The sequence below is a fragment of the Trichomonas vaginalis genome, chromosome VI (genome assembly GCF_026262505.1).
Source record: "Trichomonas vaginalis G3 chromosome VI, whole genome shotgun sequence".
In the NCBI taxonomy this organism is placed as follows: domain Eukaryota; phylum Parabasalia; order Trichomonadida; family Trichomonadidae; genus Trichomonas; species Trichomonas vaginalis.
Window position 1 is genome coordinate 9,611,937 of NC_067208.1, and position 16,661 is coordinate 9,628,597.

Here is a 16,661-nt window from a genome sequence, read left to right on the forward strand (position 1 = left end):
ATATATTTATATCGATAAAAATATTAAATAATAGTTGAATAGTATAACAACGTGAAATTATGGCTGAATCTACAGAAAAAATGAACATATTTGACATTTTTGAAAATTCATACGTTAGATGGTGACAGACTCATAAACTATACTTTAGCTAAGATTGATATATGGTTTCAACAACACATGGTTAAAATCGTAAAAATATTTTAGATTTCAAAAAGATATATATGGTAATATAATGGAACAAAGTCAACAAATAGCATGTTAAATATGTTATAATTAACTTTTTATTAGATCCAATAGTAGATATCGAATGGTTTCCAGCTTTATGGTTAAATATTTTCTTTTCGAGCTTCTCTTTAACTGTTGTATTAAGGTTGTAAATTTTTGATGCTAGAAACTATGGAATCTTCTTTGCTGCTGCATTTTTCTTGAGAGTTCTTGCAATTTCGAATAGATCTGCGCATTGTATGAAATGGAGTCTTTAAAATATCTTGAAAACAGAATAGGACTGCTTTTCCAAAGGAATGCTTACTTGTAAATCAGAGAGTTTCAAAATTGAGAGCAAGATTATCATCATAACTTTCGATTTTGCTGCGAAAAAGGAAGACAAGTAATTAACAAATCATTTACTGTTGTTCATCAAAAGAAGAAAACTTTGATAACAACTAATGATGATAAAATCAAGCTATCTTTTAATATTTTAAATTGATAAGACATTCAAAATATTTGAATGGTTTAAAATATTTTCTTTTAATTTCTATAAGATATTATCATGATTATATAATAAAATTTAAATTTTTATTCAAAAAGGCAATATTTCAAACTTTTAATTTCAAAAATCTTAATTCTGCAATAAGTGTATTTAATTGTAGCAAATTTAATGATCCTTCGTCATGCTTAGCAATTTGGAACTCATAAATTAATGATTTCTTCAAGTAAAATTCTGCATTATTTCAAAAGTCAATAATTCTCTAGTAACTTTTCCTCAAACCCTAACCATTATATTATAGGTATAATGGAGAATAATTGCAAAGAAAGATAGCCGAATTTACTGGGTAGTTCTTGTGATGCGAAATAATTGCAAATTAACACCTAGTTTTAACAGCATCAATCTCTTTTTGCTCTCATTTAAATGCATTCGCACACTTTAATTTTGAAATATAAGAGTTTTGGAAATTATCAAATTTATCTGCTCAAATACTATAGATCTTCATAAGTGTTAATAGAATCATTAGCCTTACATATAGTGTTTAATATAATGATGCACATTATACTGGGATTCATTCCTTATTCATCTAGTTATTATAAGATTTACAACCCCATGAAAATTTAAAATTTTGTCAAAAATAGTGAATTTACCTTTGTGCACCCTTAAACTTGATTATAGTGATATTAATCAGTGGAAATGAATATTTGAAAAAAATGGTACCACTGGGGTTTGAACACAGGCACCTCACGGTAATGGGGCTTAAATCTATCGCCTTAGACCACTCGGCCATAGTACCTTCACTTTTCTTTGACTACAATTAAGAGTAACCACTTTTGTCACCTGCTCCAATAATTCTTCAGTTTACGTTAATCCTTGAACTTTATCCATTAAAAATCAATGATATAACTAACACAATCCTATATTGACCATATAATTAAAATTTTATTCATATTTGAACAAAATTTAATTTTCATACGATGCAAAACCGAGGGAAATATAAGGGATATCAAGTTGCTGAATATGATAATAAAAATTATTTGAGAGTTTTCCATCATAATTCTACAAATTATGTATTTTTCAGCAAAGATTCTAATTTATTACACAAACAGGTTAATTTTATCAATGAAACAGATCGATTCAGTGTCTTAGGTTCTATTGATGATCATTTTAAAGTAAATAATACTTATAATTTCTTACTATATGAACCAGATGATCTTCCCTTTGATTATTTCTTATTTAATCAAACTAATAATCCTTTTAAATCAGATAAAGCAGAAAACTTAGAAATTGATTTCAGACTCAATGAATGCATGTTGACCGCAAATTATAATGATAGCTTTACAGGCTTGACATTATCTGAAATTAGTTTAACATATATTGATGGGACTGCCAATTCCATTGGTCATTGGAGTTATGCAATTGGCAGCAATGAACATTGGGTAAAAGACAATACTTATCCTGGTGTACCATGTGATAAAAATTGTATGTATGTACCAGCTCATACATTACAACTTTGGATTCGTTTTGATGATTTTCACATTTTAGAATTGTTACCAAGTAAAAATCTTTGTTCAATATGTCAATGGCGAAATTATTTTGGATTTCCTCTATATGTTTTCATTACTATTTCTATTGCTTAGATAAAATAAAAATATATGTATATAATTATAAATCCCGCATTTTTCTTTATAGGTTACCTGAGATATGACCAAAATAACTCAATAAATATGTTTACCAACACCAACTCTAACAATAAAAAGGGCTAACCTCTGTAATTGAGAAGCATTTGACAATTTTCAGCTTATATCGGCGCGCGGCTTCGCCGCGCGCCGATAGATGCGCTATATATATAAGACTAAAAATATTTTTTCGTCGTCTTTAATTAAATCAAATTAGCTATCTAAATTTCATATTTTCGTGACTTACTTTTGACCATTTTCGGTTGCAATTTTTAATTGTTTTTTTGAGTTATATTATATTGCGGATTGATCCATTTAAATCGCCGAAAATTCAATGATCAAATAATTTCAAAAATAAATCATGCTCAAAATTCGATTTTAAGCAGTTAACTTTATTCCTTATTAGCAATATATATATATAATAATCTCATAAATCACATCGAAAAGCTGGACTGCTTGTCATTTTTACTGATGCTATATGGTAAATTGGGCCTTTTAATTCAATACCAAAATATATTAACTTTTATGCTTATTATGTGCAAAGATGAAGTTAAAAATACTGATTACTATTCATACTCTTAAACTTAAATTTTTGAATTTTTCAGTCTTTGATATTTATTCTGATTTGATTGTAAAATTGATGGTGTTTTAAAGTTACTATAAAATACTATTACGACATAAGATAAGATCATTAAAAATTGTTAGCTTGATTAAAATAAAAGCATTGAATTAGTGAAAATTACAAGATACCACAGTGGTAAACAATCAAAGTAATTTCCCGCTATATGCTAAAATTCCAGAAGGAGTATCAAAAAACTTTATTCATCCTGGCTGTTTAACACAAGAGAATCATCCCACCACAATTTTTGATGGGTTATCAATTTCTGGCCAACCATTAACATATTTAGATGGAAATATAAATGAAACACACCATTTTTCTATAGGATGTAATGGGTTTTATTATAACAAGCATCAAATTCCAGGTCCATATTGTACCCAGTCATCTATTAGTTTCACTTCTGTTGATATTTGGCTTGAATTTCTTGAGACAAAAACATTAAATAAATTACCATTCAATGAGAAATGCTCATTTGTTGCCAACTATTATTGCAAGATATTTAATAAAAAATTTATCTTATTCATTTGTATATTGGATTAATTTTTCTGTAAAGATATTCAAGAACTAAACTCCTTTTCATATTTTTTTTCCTAATCCGATATAGAAAAATTGAATGGATGTAGTTTCGATAATCAGTTTTGAAAAAATTTATAAAGAAAGGTGAAAATCGGTTATCTCATTTAATTTTAAAATAAGATTATGGATCCGATTGAGATAATATATCATAGGATATCTTTACATTTATAGCATAAACTATGGTGTCAATATTGCCAAAATCAGAATTATACAATTTTTTGATTTTCATTGTAAAGATTTGATTATAAATTCTTTTTACTAATGCCCTTTCGATTATTAACTTTCATTACACACATATTCATATTATAAATCTCACATCAAATTAACTTAAAAAATAATTCTGATAATTTTACATATCGCTTCACATCATGTGGAGCAATAGGTTGGAAAGGTCCAACACAAGAACAAGCAAATTCTTATTATCATAATTCGTCAGTAAATGTAATAATTATTTCTGGAATTCAGAAATAGAAGGCACCAGTCTCAGGGAAATATCTAATAACAGCAGCGGGACCAAGAGGTACATCGTTTCCCAAGCATAAATATGGAAAAGGTGCAATTTTATCTTCTGAATTTGAAATTAAACAAAATTCTAATTTTTATATTTTAGTTGGTCAATTTGGAACAACAGTTGATTCAGGTTGGGGACAAAGTGGAAGTGGAGGAACTTTTGTTGTCATTGAAGATTTTTTTAGTTCAGATACACTGATACCGGCAAAAACAACCGTGAAACCCCTAATTATTGCGGGTGCTGGAGGAAGTTCAGGGGATTTACACTCCCCATCAAGGTGTTCAAGTAATGGGCAAAATGGAACTGATGGAATCTCAAGTATCATAACAGATGAAGGAGGAGGCTATACTTCTGGTGATGGATATGCTGGATCTGGTTACAAATCTCTATCGTCTGATAGAAGAGGTGCAAGTTTTTTGTCAGGTGGAGTTGGTTCTTACTCTCCAAGTGATGATCACTGGTCATATGGAGGATTTGGTGGTGGAGGTGCAAGTTGGAATAGTGCAGGTGGTCCAGGAGGTTGGAAAGGTGGAAATGTTACAGGTGAAGGTTGTGGATCTCTAGGCGCTTATTCATTTACATCTGGAACCAAATCAAAATTTATTGATGGAGGAAATGATGGAGAAGGATATGTTGAAATTAAAATAATTTCTAATTTTTGTATTAATTGTGTTGTTAAATGTCAATCCTTAAGTAATTCCTATTATTTAATTTTTCATTTTTTGTTTATTTCAATTTTTCAAGCAACTTAATAAATGTAAAATGTAAAAATATTTTTGAATTTGGTTATTAAAATTATATTTTTACTTGTTGCATTCGGCTTAATTAATTATTCGTTTTCTTCGCTTTCTTGCTGTTCTATGCCAGCTGTTTCGTACATTTCATATTCCTGTATTAGATCAGCCATGTTAGAACGTGCTTCATCGAATTCCACAGCATCTAAGCCTTCATTAACGAACCAATGAACAAAAGCTCGACGTGAATACATCTTTTGGAATTGAGAATCGACCCTTTTGAAAAGATCACAAAATGCTGTGGTGTTTCCAATGAATGTCGCCGCCACTTTGAGACCTGGTGGTGGTATGTCACAAATTGCTGATTTGAAGTTTGATGGTATCCAATCAACAAAATATGATGAATTACGTGATTGAATGCATGCTAATTGCTCATCGACTGTCAGTGGGGAAATGCGGCCACGAAAATGTGCAGAGGCAGTAAAGAAAACACCTCTGCGAGGATCACATGCTGCCATTAGGTTCTTTGCATCGAAAAGTTGAGATGAAATCTCACAAACCGAATTGGAAATGTATCGTTGTGATCCACGTGAATAACGCGGAGCAAAACCAACTACGAAGAAATGTAAACGTGGGAATGGAACAAGGTTTACAGCAAGTTTTCGGAGGTCTGAGTTGAGCTGACCTGGGAATCTGAGGGAACAAGTAGTTCCAGACATGACCATTGAAACCAAATGGTTGAGATCTCCATATGTTGGATTTGTAAGCTTAAGTGTACGGAAGCATATATCATAAAGAGTTTCGTTATCAATGCAAAAGACTTCATCGGAAGCTTCAACAAGTTGATCAACTGAAAGCATACAGTTGTATGGTTCAACAACTGTATCGGATACCTTTGGAGATGGAATAATTGAATATGTATTTAAAATTCTATCTGGATATTCTTCTCGTAATTTATTTAATAATAGTGTTCCAAGTCCAGAACCTGTTCCACCTCCTAAAGAATGAACAAGCTGAAACCCTTGTAAACATTCGCATGATTCGGCTTCTTTTCTGATGATATCGATGATTTGATCACAAAGTTCCTGTCCTTCTGTGTAATATCCTTTGGCCCAATTGTTTCCTGCACCTGATTGACCGAAAATGAAGTTGTCAGGACGAAATAGCTGTCCGTATTGACCTGCTCGGACTGAATCCATCGTTCCTGGTTCCATATCTACAAGAACGGCACGAGGAACATATCTAGTGTTTATAGCTTCATTGAAATATACGTTGATATTTTCAAGTTGAAGATCTGAATCTCCATAGTATTTTCCAGTTGGGTCCACTCCATGTTCATCTGAAACAACTTCCCAGAACTTTGTACCGATTTGGTTACCACACTGTCCAGCTTGGATGTGCACTATTTCACGAACCATTAAAAATTATGATTTTTGTCTTCTATATCGTTCATTCAAATTTTGAGTACTATAATTGTTTCATTGTTTTATTCAAATATTTAATCAACATATAATTTCTTGATGTTATTATTTATATATTTGATTAAAATTTTTCTAAATGGTCTGGAGAATTTTTTTTTATCAAAATTTTAAAAAGTTAAAATTTTGAATTTTAACTCTTGTTGAAGAACGACATACTCAAATTATCCATTAATAGATGAGAAATTATATAATGATCTTGATGGATATCGCATCAAAGAATTTGAAAACGTTTCTTGGCTACAAATCTTTCATCATGACGTTTTCAGATCAGTCGACGACTGCTTCAATGAAGGAGATGTACATTATATTAGATCAAGGCACAAATATAGTTTATTAAATTTAATAAATGAAGATTTTTTGATTAATAACGTTTATGAATTCCTTCTTGAATTTCCACAGATGCCAGCATTTATTAGATTCAATCAAACTACTAATCCAAATAGTGATGGTAGAGGAATTGTGTTTAAGCATATTTCTGGTACCAAGTTTAATTATTTCAATGCACTTGCCTTTTCCCAAGATACAGCAGCATACATTGATGGAACTATTGGATCAGGCACCAGTAGTTGTTGGTTCTCAATTGGTCTGTATGAAATTTTTGAATATCAATATATCCCTGGTCCTTTTGATGTTAGGGTCAAATGGGTTGATCTTTGGATTAGAACTAATAACCAAAAATATTTGAGAAAGAATTGTCAAATACAAACTAATCTATTTTGCCAATATTTCATTTTAAATCAAATATTTACATCATTTCTTATTTTTCTTGAATAAAAATTATCTTTTATTATACATATATGTTCGTATTCATTTTGAACTTTTTTTATACTCAACAATTATTTTTCACTGAAAAAAATTAAATATAGGTAACATATGGCCCATCATTTTTATTGTGATTATTGAAGTTGTAAATGATTGACCCAACAAACAGATAGCCCATTTTGAAATCAAGAGCATGCTGAAAAAGGAAAATAATTTATTAAGTTATGTCAAATCGATGCATACAAAAAATAGAGAAAAATGAAATTGAAAATAAATGACAGAATATGTTTGACAATCCAAAAATCTTTTATTGTAGGAGAGTGAATCTGGGATCAAATTAAATTTTATAACATTATCGATTAAATTATTAAATGTAACTCTTTCTGTTTCTTCGTAAGAATCAATGTAACAGCCATCGAACGTTATTGAATTTGATTGATTTGAACATGCTACAAAAACTCCTGAATTCAAAATATTATCTTTCATAACGCATGAAATCAATAAAGCTGTTGAATTAGCATCTAAATAAACTAAACATTGGTTACTTTTTGTAATTGTGTTTTGAACAGTATTTGTGTATTTAATCAAATGAAACAAAGTCTGGAAATTGTTTATGATTCCTTCCGCTTCGTTTTTTATAATATTTAAATACATTGATATTGAAGAGTTAACTGTGTTCAAATGCATGTGATGGCCACACTGTCGTAAACATTTGTTGTAAGAGAAGTTATTGTATTTATTTACTAATCTACCGTCGTATAAAACTGAAGAATAATAACTGTTTGAATTTCCACATGAAATAATTTCTGTATAATAAACTTCATTTCTTTCAACTGTAGTCTGGTAAAAAAACTGTCCATGATGGCTTTCTGTTTCACAAAATGTTCCTGTACATTTTGATATTACTGAATTTAGAGATTTCGATAAAATGGCGGCACCATGATCCGAATTAGTACAATGCGAAAAAATAGACTCTTCAATTAATGTATTTGTGAGCTGTCGAGTATTTGTAATTGCCCTCTCCATGCATGAATAAAATTGGAAGACAGAAACGTAAAAATCTGTATTCGAATGATGAGAAAAATTGGATTTATAGGTAAGAGCATGTACCTTTGGTTTATATTGAGTTGAAAAATATTCATACCAGGACTGTTTAATAATAAATATGTAATATCACCCTTATACTGTTTACAAAAAAAATTGACCGAATTAACCTTATTAATAATAAAAATTGTAGAAAAATTTCTTAATTACTTTTGAATGTTTCATGCATTTCATACTCTATAATGAGAGCTGTAATATTGGAATGAACCTGCTCCAAATCGTCAAATAAAGGTAATTAATGATCCTAAAACCTTTATTACTATGAGAAAAGTCAAACAGTTTATTATAAGATGACAAAGTTTAGATCCAGTTCCACCTCTTATAATGTGAAAAAGTTAAAATTCTTCATTTTGTTGTCCAACTGTAAAACTTCTCTTAGCCAAATTTTTACCAGTACTTGATCAGATGGAAATTATATAATATGAACAAATAATTGATACATATTTTCTAGAAAAATATCAATTATTTTTGGACGAGGTGGTTACGGTGCTCGAAACTCTCATTTCGGTCATGGAGGAGGATGTGGATACTTCGGAGGAGGTGCAGGAACAGATGGTGATAATATTGTTGCAAGCACAGCAGGGGGATCATCATATGTGTCTGGATACCAAGGATTCCATGCAATAGGTGAAATTTCTTCATCAGAAAATGACTATAAAATGTTAGAAACAGCAGATCATTATAGTGGTCTAAAATTCAATAATGTTATTGTTCGTGGTGGAAATGAGACATTTTTGTCACCAACAGGAATTCCAGAAACAGGACACACAGGGAATGGGTGCATTGTCATCAAGACACTTTTTATTTTTAATAACTCATGCATTATTAATCCTATGAATCATCTTTATTTTTCTCTCCTTTTTCTCACAGAAATCCTTATTCCATCGGAATAAAGAATTTATAATTTTTTTTGTCACATTTTTTAGCGATTCTTATCAATATGATTAAATATAAATAGATATCATGGATATGAAATATCATCATTTGATAACAAACTATGGGTCAAGATACTTCATCATGATATTGGTAACGATACTCTTTTTAATCGAAACAAACAAGTTGCATTACAACAACTCAAGTTTACGAAATCAGAACATATTTTCAGTGTTATGGGATATGTTGATGAAACATTCAAAATCAATTCGAAATATAACTTTTTGCTTCGATATGAGACAAATTATCCAAATGATTATTTTTATTTCAACCAAAGCAATTATCCACTATATGCGGCAACCCCTCAAGGTGTTAGTTATAAACCAATAAATCCAGGATGCAAACAAGAAACATCATTTGATGGATTATCAATTTCTACTCAAGAAGATACATATCTAGATGGGAATACTAATGGGAACTATCATTTTTCAATTGGAGCAAACAAATTTTGGAAAAGCAAGCAAATTCCAGGTCCATTCTGTGGATTTGACATCGGTGTATATTCTGCTGATCTTTGGCTTCAATTTCTATATTATTGGGTCCTTAACAAGTTACCTTATGATTTTAGCTCAAATGAAATAAATCCATATTTTAAAGCATATCAATTCAATATTTGTTTTCTATTTTTATGCAATATTTATGAATAAAAATTCTACTTTTTGTTTTATCGATATTATAAAGAAAAAAGTATATGTCTCGATTATTTTTGCTTTTAATGCTAAACAGTATTTTAAGGGAGCTTATGCCTATGAAGCGGCTTTCAAATCAGATGTTTCAGTTAATTTTCAATGATAAACTGCGAGAGAAAACCTGGGTAACTCTCAATTTTTCCGATAGCAAAAGTTAATTATGGATTCCAGCAAGAAACTCACTTATTAAGCAATATGAACTCCTATGAAAATAGGTTGTTACATTAAATGCTTGTTAAATATTCGTCTGGGACAAAACCTAGATTTTATCACGCAGTTTACTTCACGCCAGATGTCAAAAATTGAAAACTTACGCCTTTTGTTCAGCAGTTTATTTTAGTGAGATTTTTTACAATTTTTAAAGTAATGCCTGCAGATATTGAATAACAAGCAATATATAAATGATCGCTAAATGAACATGTCCCACATCTTGTCAGAGTTGAAAATAGATAAAACGTTTTAAATTAATTATATCAAAGAAAACTTAATTCAGCAGACAATATCCTTAAATTTATACAATGATTATATGTTGTATATTTGGGAGTTCCAAATAAAAACACTTGCCAATAAATTCTTCAGTAATCTATGTTTATCGAGGTGTTAATGAATCACATTCTACACCTTATGAAGTAAAATTATCACCAGGTCAATATATCTTTGAATTATGAGGAGGCTCCGAATATGGTAATACTAAAGGTGGATATGTTCGGGGTCAAATCGATTTATAAGTTGCAGTTGAAATACTTTTAAAGTGATTAATTTATAAGTGGCGGTTGAAATACTTTAAAATTCCAAATTAAATTCAAATCTTGATTATCTTCATCTTCACATGTTGGGTAGCATACTTCTTTATTTTCCAGAGGAAAATCTGCGAAACAATTATCTGTGTTAAAAATTTTTAGACTGTTATCAAATTTATTTGTTGAAATTTCATCAGTTAAAGCATCTCCATATTCATTATTAGAATTTTCGCAATAACAACGAATCACAACAATTTGACCACCTAAATTTCTATAGAATATTTTGTCAGAAATCATATTATCAACAATCAAGCATTCTTCAATTTTAATTTCTCTTGAAACTTCTGATTTAATTACATATTTACAATTATTTTTAATATAATTACATCGAAATGCTGAATTATCTTTAACTTGATGCAATGCAATACATAAATTATGACTTGTATTATTTATAATAGAATTATACGATGCTTTATTTATTTTTACTCCATATCCAATATAATATGAAGGAATTGTTGAATCACAATATGAAAAATTTGACTTTTTTATTATTACATCTCCTCTTATATTATAAATAGAACTTGTACCAGATTGATCGATTTTTATTTCAGAAATTGTTGTTTCATTCATGAAATTTTTAAATCCTTCAGTATTTGTGCACTGAATTTTTGAATGACATCCAATTCCATTATATAATGAATTTTTGGAACACACTCGTGATTGAACACATTGTCCTTCTTGTTGATAAATAATTGATGAATCTGATTTGAAACAATTAACAAAGACAGAATCTTCTGTAAGAACTTTAGTCGCATTTGAGCTCGATGATATATGGATTGCACCAGATTGTGAGTTGAATACTTGACAATCTTTGAAATAGTAACTATTGCCTCCTGAAAATGAACCTGTTTTATTACTAGGTGAAACATTTCCTTCATATGAGTCGCTCCATTCATATTTTAAGAATTTCCATTCATAGGTCAAATAATAATTGACCTATAATATAAATTCTATTTAGTATAGCACTTTTTCAATTGTTTGAAAAATAAGGTATAAATATGATTCAGATTGTCAATTTTTATATGACACTTTTACTAATTTTTGAAATTTATTTAAAGTTGTTGTGAAAAAACATCGGAAGCGAAGATTCCAAAAAATAAGATGTAAACATTTGTGCATTCAATTGGAAATTGGTAACTTCACTGCTCATTTTTGTGACTTTTTTTAATCTAGTTTGTAATTTGAATTTTAAAGATGTTATTATAGTCAAATATTCAATGAAAAAGTGCATAAAGAATTCTAACCTTTTTTTGCAAAAATGTCCAAAATCTCAAAAAAGTGACAAATTGAAACTTGAATTTAAATCGATTCTTGGAATCAGTAACATCTATAATTTATTGATATAATTGACTGAGTAATGTATAGTAAATTAAATTCTAATAAAACATCCAATTTCTTCATTCTGCTTTGGGCTTTTTTTGCAAAATTTACGTATTTTCATACCTATTTCTTCTTTTTTTAGATGTACCTTCAGTTTAAATATCTACAAAATTCTAAATCAGATTGTGTATTAATCAATCAACAAAGATGAGCAAACAAATTTTAAATTTCATATATTTTAATAGTATTTTGCAAATTATCATCAAGTTTATTATAATAAATATAACATTTAATTAGTATGGATTAGATCTTTCTCTGCAACAACAATAATTTTTTTATCTAATCGATGTGTCTTTTCATACGTATTCTTTGAGAATTATTCCAATTTTCAAGAATTTCCAGATATTCTTTAGAGAATATAAATCCAAAATCGTACCATTAAAATGAGTATTTGAGTGAATGGATAATTATTAATCATACCCTGTTTTGATGAATTTTCACATATCAACTTGTTTTTAAAAACACTCGCTTTTTCAGCTTAAAAAGCATATGTATTGTTATTTAAGTCAAATGCTGCTACGAATAAACATTTGTTTTGATAGAAAGTCATTAATTAGTCAACTGATTTAATTCCAAAAAGGAAGATATACACTGCGTTTCTATCGTTTCTCCCAGAAGTTATTTCCAATATTCAACCACTTTTTTTGGGGGGACTATATTTAAACTAAGGTCGATGAAAAATTGAGCGTTTTTAAAAAACCGCCGTTTGAGAGGAAAATTGAGAGCCCCAATGTATACTTTTTGACATTGTCAAAAACTTTGAAAGGACAAAAAAATTTTAGTGTCAGAAAGTTTACAAATGTATACTTTCTGACGAACAGACTCTCAGAAAGTACTCAAACTGCGATTTTTAATTTCCGCACTTTTTTTTGGCGACCTTATATCAAAAAATATGTTCTAAATTTTTAATAATTCCTATTTTCTTTTGCCTTTTTGAATTATTTTGCTAAAATATACTTCGGCCATTGTACAACGATACTGTCTCATACTCTAGGTTTTTTGTCTTGAATTTTTCGTTTTCGAATTTTTTTGGATTTTTGTAAAGTTTTGGCGGTTTTCGGTATTGAAATTAAAATTTTTGATTTTTAAATAAGCCATTATTAAATATTATTCAATCTCGTTATAAATATCACTTAATTATAGAAATTCAAACCCATAAAATTTATCCGTTATTTTATTATTTTTTTTATCAAAAAACCAATAACGTTCACTTCACATCCGGACAAAATTGAATACTTTGTCTTGGAGAAATGACAAAATCCATTCAAATTATCGTTTTGTCTTGGAGAAAAGACAAAACCTATATGAATTGTCTTGGATAAAAGACAAATTTCTATAGTTTGTCTTTTATCCAAGACAAAATTCTATCAAATTATAGGTTTTGTCCAAGATTTGAGAAGTTGAAGCACACCATCTAATAGAGGGAGCCCCTTCGATGGCTGGTGTGAAGCGTTAAATCAACTTCGGTTTTGCCATACTTTTAGAAGTATTAGAGGAAATCGTACTCGAGTTCCCCGTCTCAAGCAACAAGGAGCTACAGGAAGCTGGTATATCCAGTATACCTGAGGCTCCTTGTTGCTTGACCTCCTCGGCATACTCACTCTCACATCTCATCTCGGATCACCAAAACATCCTCGGCTTACTCACTCTTACTCACCCATCAGACCTCCTCGATATACTCTCATCTCTTGCTCATCTCTCAGGCCTCTTCGACTTACTCACTCTCACATCTCATCTCGGATCACCAAAACTCCCTCAACCAACTCATTACCAACTCAGATCTCTCCAGGCTCTCTCAGCCAACTCATTACCAACTCATCAGAACTCAGATCTCCCTCAGTCAACTCAGATCTCCCTCACCCAACTCAGATCTCCCCCAGTCAACTCATCAGAACTCAGATCTACCTCAGCCAACTCAGATCTCCCTCATCAGAACTGAGATCTCCCTCAGCCAACTCATCAGAACTCAGATCTCCCTCATCAGAACTCAGATTTTACTCAGCCAACTCATCAGAACTCAGATCTCCCTCATCAGAACTCAGATCTCCCTCAGTCAACTCATCAGAACTCAGATCTCCCTCATCAGAACTCAGATCTCCCTCAGTCAACTCATCAGAACTCAGATCTCCCTCATCAGAACTCAGATATCCCTCAACCAACTCAAATCTCCCTCAACCAACTCAGATCTCCCTCATCAGAACTGAGATCTCCCTCAGCCAACTCATCAGAACTCAGATCTCCCTCAACAGAACTCAGATCTCCCTCACCCAACTCAGATCTCCCTCAGCCAACTCAGATCTCCCTCAACCAACTCAGATCTCCCTCAGTCAACTCATCAGAACTCAGATCTCCCTCAGCCAACTCAGATTTCCCTCAGCCAACTCAGATCTCCCTCAACCAACTCAGATCTCCCTCATCAGAACTCAGATTTTACTCAGCCAACTCATCAGAACTCAGATCTCCCTCAACAGAACTCAGATCTCCCTCATCAGAACTCAGATCTCCCTCAGCCAACTCAGATCTCCCTCAACCAACTCAGATCTCCCTCAGCCAACTCAGATCTCCCTCAGTCAACTCAGATCTCCCTCAGTCAACTCATCAGAACTCAAATCTACCTCAGTCAACTCATCAGAACTCAGATCTCCCTCATCAGAACTCAGATCTCCCTCAGTCAACTCATCAGAACTCAGATCTCCCTCATCAGAACTCAGATATCCCTCAACCAACTCAAATCTCCCTCAACCAACTCAGATCTCCCTCAACCAACTCAGATCTTCCTCATCAGAACTCATTACCAAATCAGATTTCCCTCAATCCCATCAGACAACTCATTACCAACTCCGATCCCAGTCCATCTCCCACAACCTACTCAGATCTTCCTCATTCCAACTCATTACCAAATTAGATTCCCACATTGCGAACTCAGATCTCACTTATACCATATTATTCTTATCCATAACCTTGTATTGTCTGAATAAAAACTTTATTTTTAATAAATTTCAATTTTTAATTTTTTTTTCTTATTTTATATTCTTATTTTCTATTCTAGATTTAAAAATACCTAAATAATTTTAAAAATTCATCTTATCACTCTATACTTATCTTTAATTAAATTATGAATTTCATTTTTAAAATGAAAATCGCATAGAAGAAAGAAAAGAAGGAAAGAAGAAAGAGAAAAGAAAGAGAAAAGAAAGAAAAAGAGAGAAGAAGAGAAAAAAAAGAAAAAATAGGACATATTTGATGATCAGGCGTTATTTTTATATTTCCATATTCGAACGTGGAGCTCAGACCTCTCGCTTCGCTCGAGCCTTCGCTCCACGTTCGCGCAAAATTTTTGACCCTAAAAACCGCTTTGTCCGAGGGTTAAGGCAAAAACGTCACTTTTCCAAAGCATATGCTAAAATAAAATATGATCGGAAAAATTTTTATAATGTTAAGGATGCATTTACAAATTTCTGACATTCTCTCAAATTTTATGACAAAAGATATATTTTCAGAATCTCTTCATGTCTGTATGGGATATTATGAGAGTACGTCAGAAAGTGGGAAGTACACATTTAAAAGAAATTATATTTTATTGTTTATATTTAAGATATAGTAGTTGAATTAGAAATAACAATCAAACTAAAAATAAAATCTAAATCTTGTATTTCTTCATCATCGCATGTTGGATCACATTCTTTTTTCTTTTTATTTTCTAGTGGAAAATCTGCTAAACAATGAGCAGTATTTAAATGATTTAAGTTATTTTCAAATTCATTTGTTGAAATTGCAGAAGTTGTTGCATCTCCATATGCGTTATTTGAATTTTCACAATAACAATGAATTGCAACAATATAATTGGCTCCTAAAGAGTAATAAAATATTTTATCAGATATTCAACTTTGAGTGTCGTATCTGAGATTTCAGTTGTAATTACATATTTACAGTTATTTTTAATGTAATTACATCGAAATGCTAAATTATCATTGTCTTGATGCAATGCAACACCGCAATCACTCTGGCTTGTATTATTTATTATAGAATTATATGAAGCTTTGTTGATTTTAATACCACCTCCAATAAAATATGAAGGAATACTAGAATAACAATATGAAAAATTTGTTTTATCGACAATAACATCTCCATATTTATTAAAAATGACACTTGAACCAGATGGATTAATTTTTATTTCAAAAACCGTTGTTTCATTCATGAAATTTTTGAATCCTTCTGTATTTGTACAATGAATTTTTGAATGGCTACCCCATTTATTATATGTAGAATTTCTAGAACAAACTCGTGATTGAACACATTGTCCATTTTCTTGGTAAATAATTGCAGAATCTGATTTGAAACAATTAACAAAAACAGAATCTTCTGTAAGAACTTTGGTTGTACTTGAACTTGATATATAGATTGCACCTGATTGTGAGTTGAATACTTGACAATCTTTGAAATAGTAACTATTGCCTCCTGAAAATGAACCTGTTTTATTACTAGGTGAAACATTTCCATCATATGAGTCACTCCATTCATATTTTAAGAAATTCCATTTATAGGTCAAATAATAATTGACCTATAAATGGAATTTCTTAAAATGTCACTTTTCAAACAAAAAAAAATCATTGTGCTTCATTAATGTTCAAAAAATATGTTTAAAATTGGCAGAGTTTTAAATATATAATTTAAATTATCTTAATTC

General features: G+C 30.7%; 4 protein-coding genes and 1 non-coding gene across 5 annotated transcripts, besides 2 other annotated features; all 5 read right to left on the reverse strand.

Annotated features, from left to right (window-relative positions):
• Window positions 1-1,360: part of a mobile genetic element that runs on past the window's edge.
• A 60-nt stretch (window positions 1,361-1,420) lies between these two features.
• TVAGG3_0835280 lies at window positions 1,421-1,502 on the reverse strand. The gene has a single exon. It is a non-coding gene; the product is annotated as a tRNA-Leu (tRNA).
• Window positions 1,503-4,194: 2,692 nt separating this feature from the next.
• Window positions 4,195-4,416, reverse strand: TVAGG3_0835290 (uncharacterized protein; the record flags this gene model as incomplete). Its single annotated transcript, XM_001303279.1, has 1 exon — window positions 4,195-4,416. One exon carries the CDS (start codon window positions 4,414-4,416, stop codon window positions 4,195-4,197), a length of 222 nt encoding a protein of 73 aa, XP_001303280.1.
• Window positions 4,417-4,920: 504 nt separating this feature from the next.
• Window positions 4,921-5,685, reverse strand: TVAGG3_0835300 (beta tubulin domain-containing protein; the record flags this gene model as incomplete). Its single annotated transcript, XM_001303278.1, has 1 exon — window positions 4,921-5,685. The coding sequence occupies one exon, from the start codon at window positions 5,683-5,685 to the stop codon at window positions 4,921-4,923; it is 765 nt and encodes a 254-aa protein (XP_001303279.1).
• A 62-nt stretch (window positions 5,686-5,747) lies between these two features.
• On the reverse strand, window positions 5,748-6,243 carry TVAGG3_0835310 (structural constituent of cytoskeleton; the record flags this gene model as incomplete). The annotated part of the gene is made up of 1 exon (XM_001303277.2): window positions 5,748-6,243. A coding segment is annotated over one exon (496 nt), but the record flags the coding sequence as incomplete, so codon positions are not given.
• Window positions 6,244-6,685: 442 nt separating this feature from the next.
• Window positions 6,686-11,569, reverse strand: TVAGG3_0835320 (uncharacterized protein; the record flags this gene model as incomplete). Its single annotated transcript, XM_001303276.2, has 1 exon — window positions 7,291-8,094. One exon carries the CDS (start codon window positions 8,092-8,094, stop codon window positions 7,291-7,293), a length of 804 nt encoding a protein of 267 aa, XP_001303277.1.
• Window positions 11,570-15,410: 3,841 nt separating this feature from the next.
• Window positions 15,411-15,443: a mobile genetic element.
• Window positions 15,444-16,661: the final 1,218 nt, after the last annotated feature.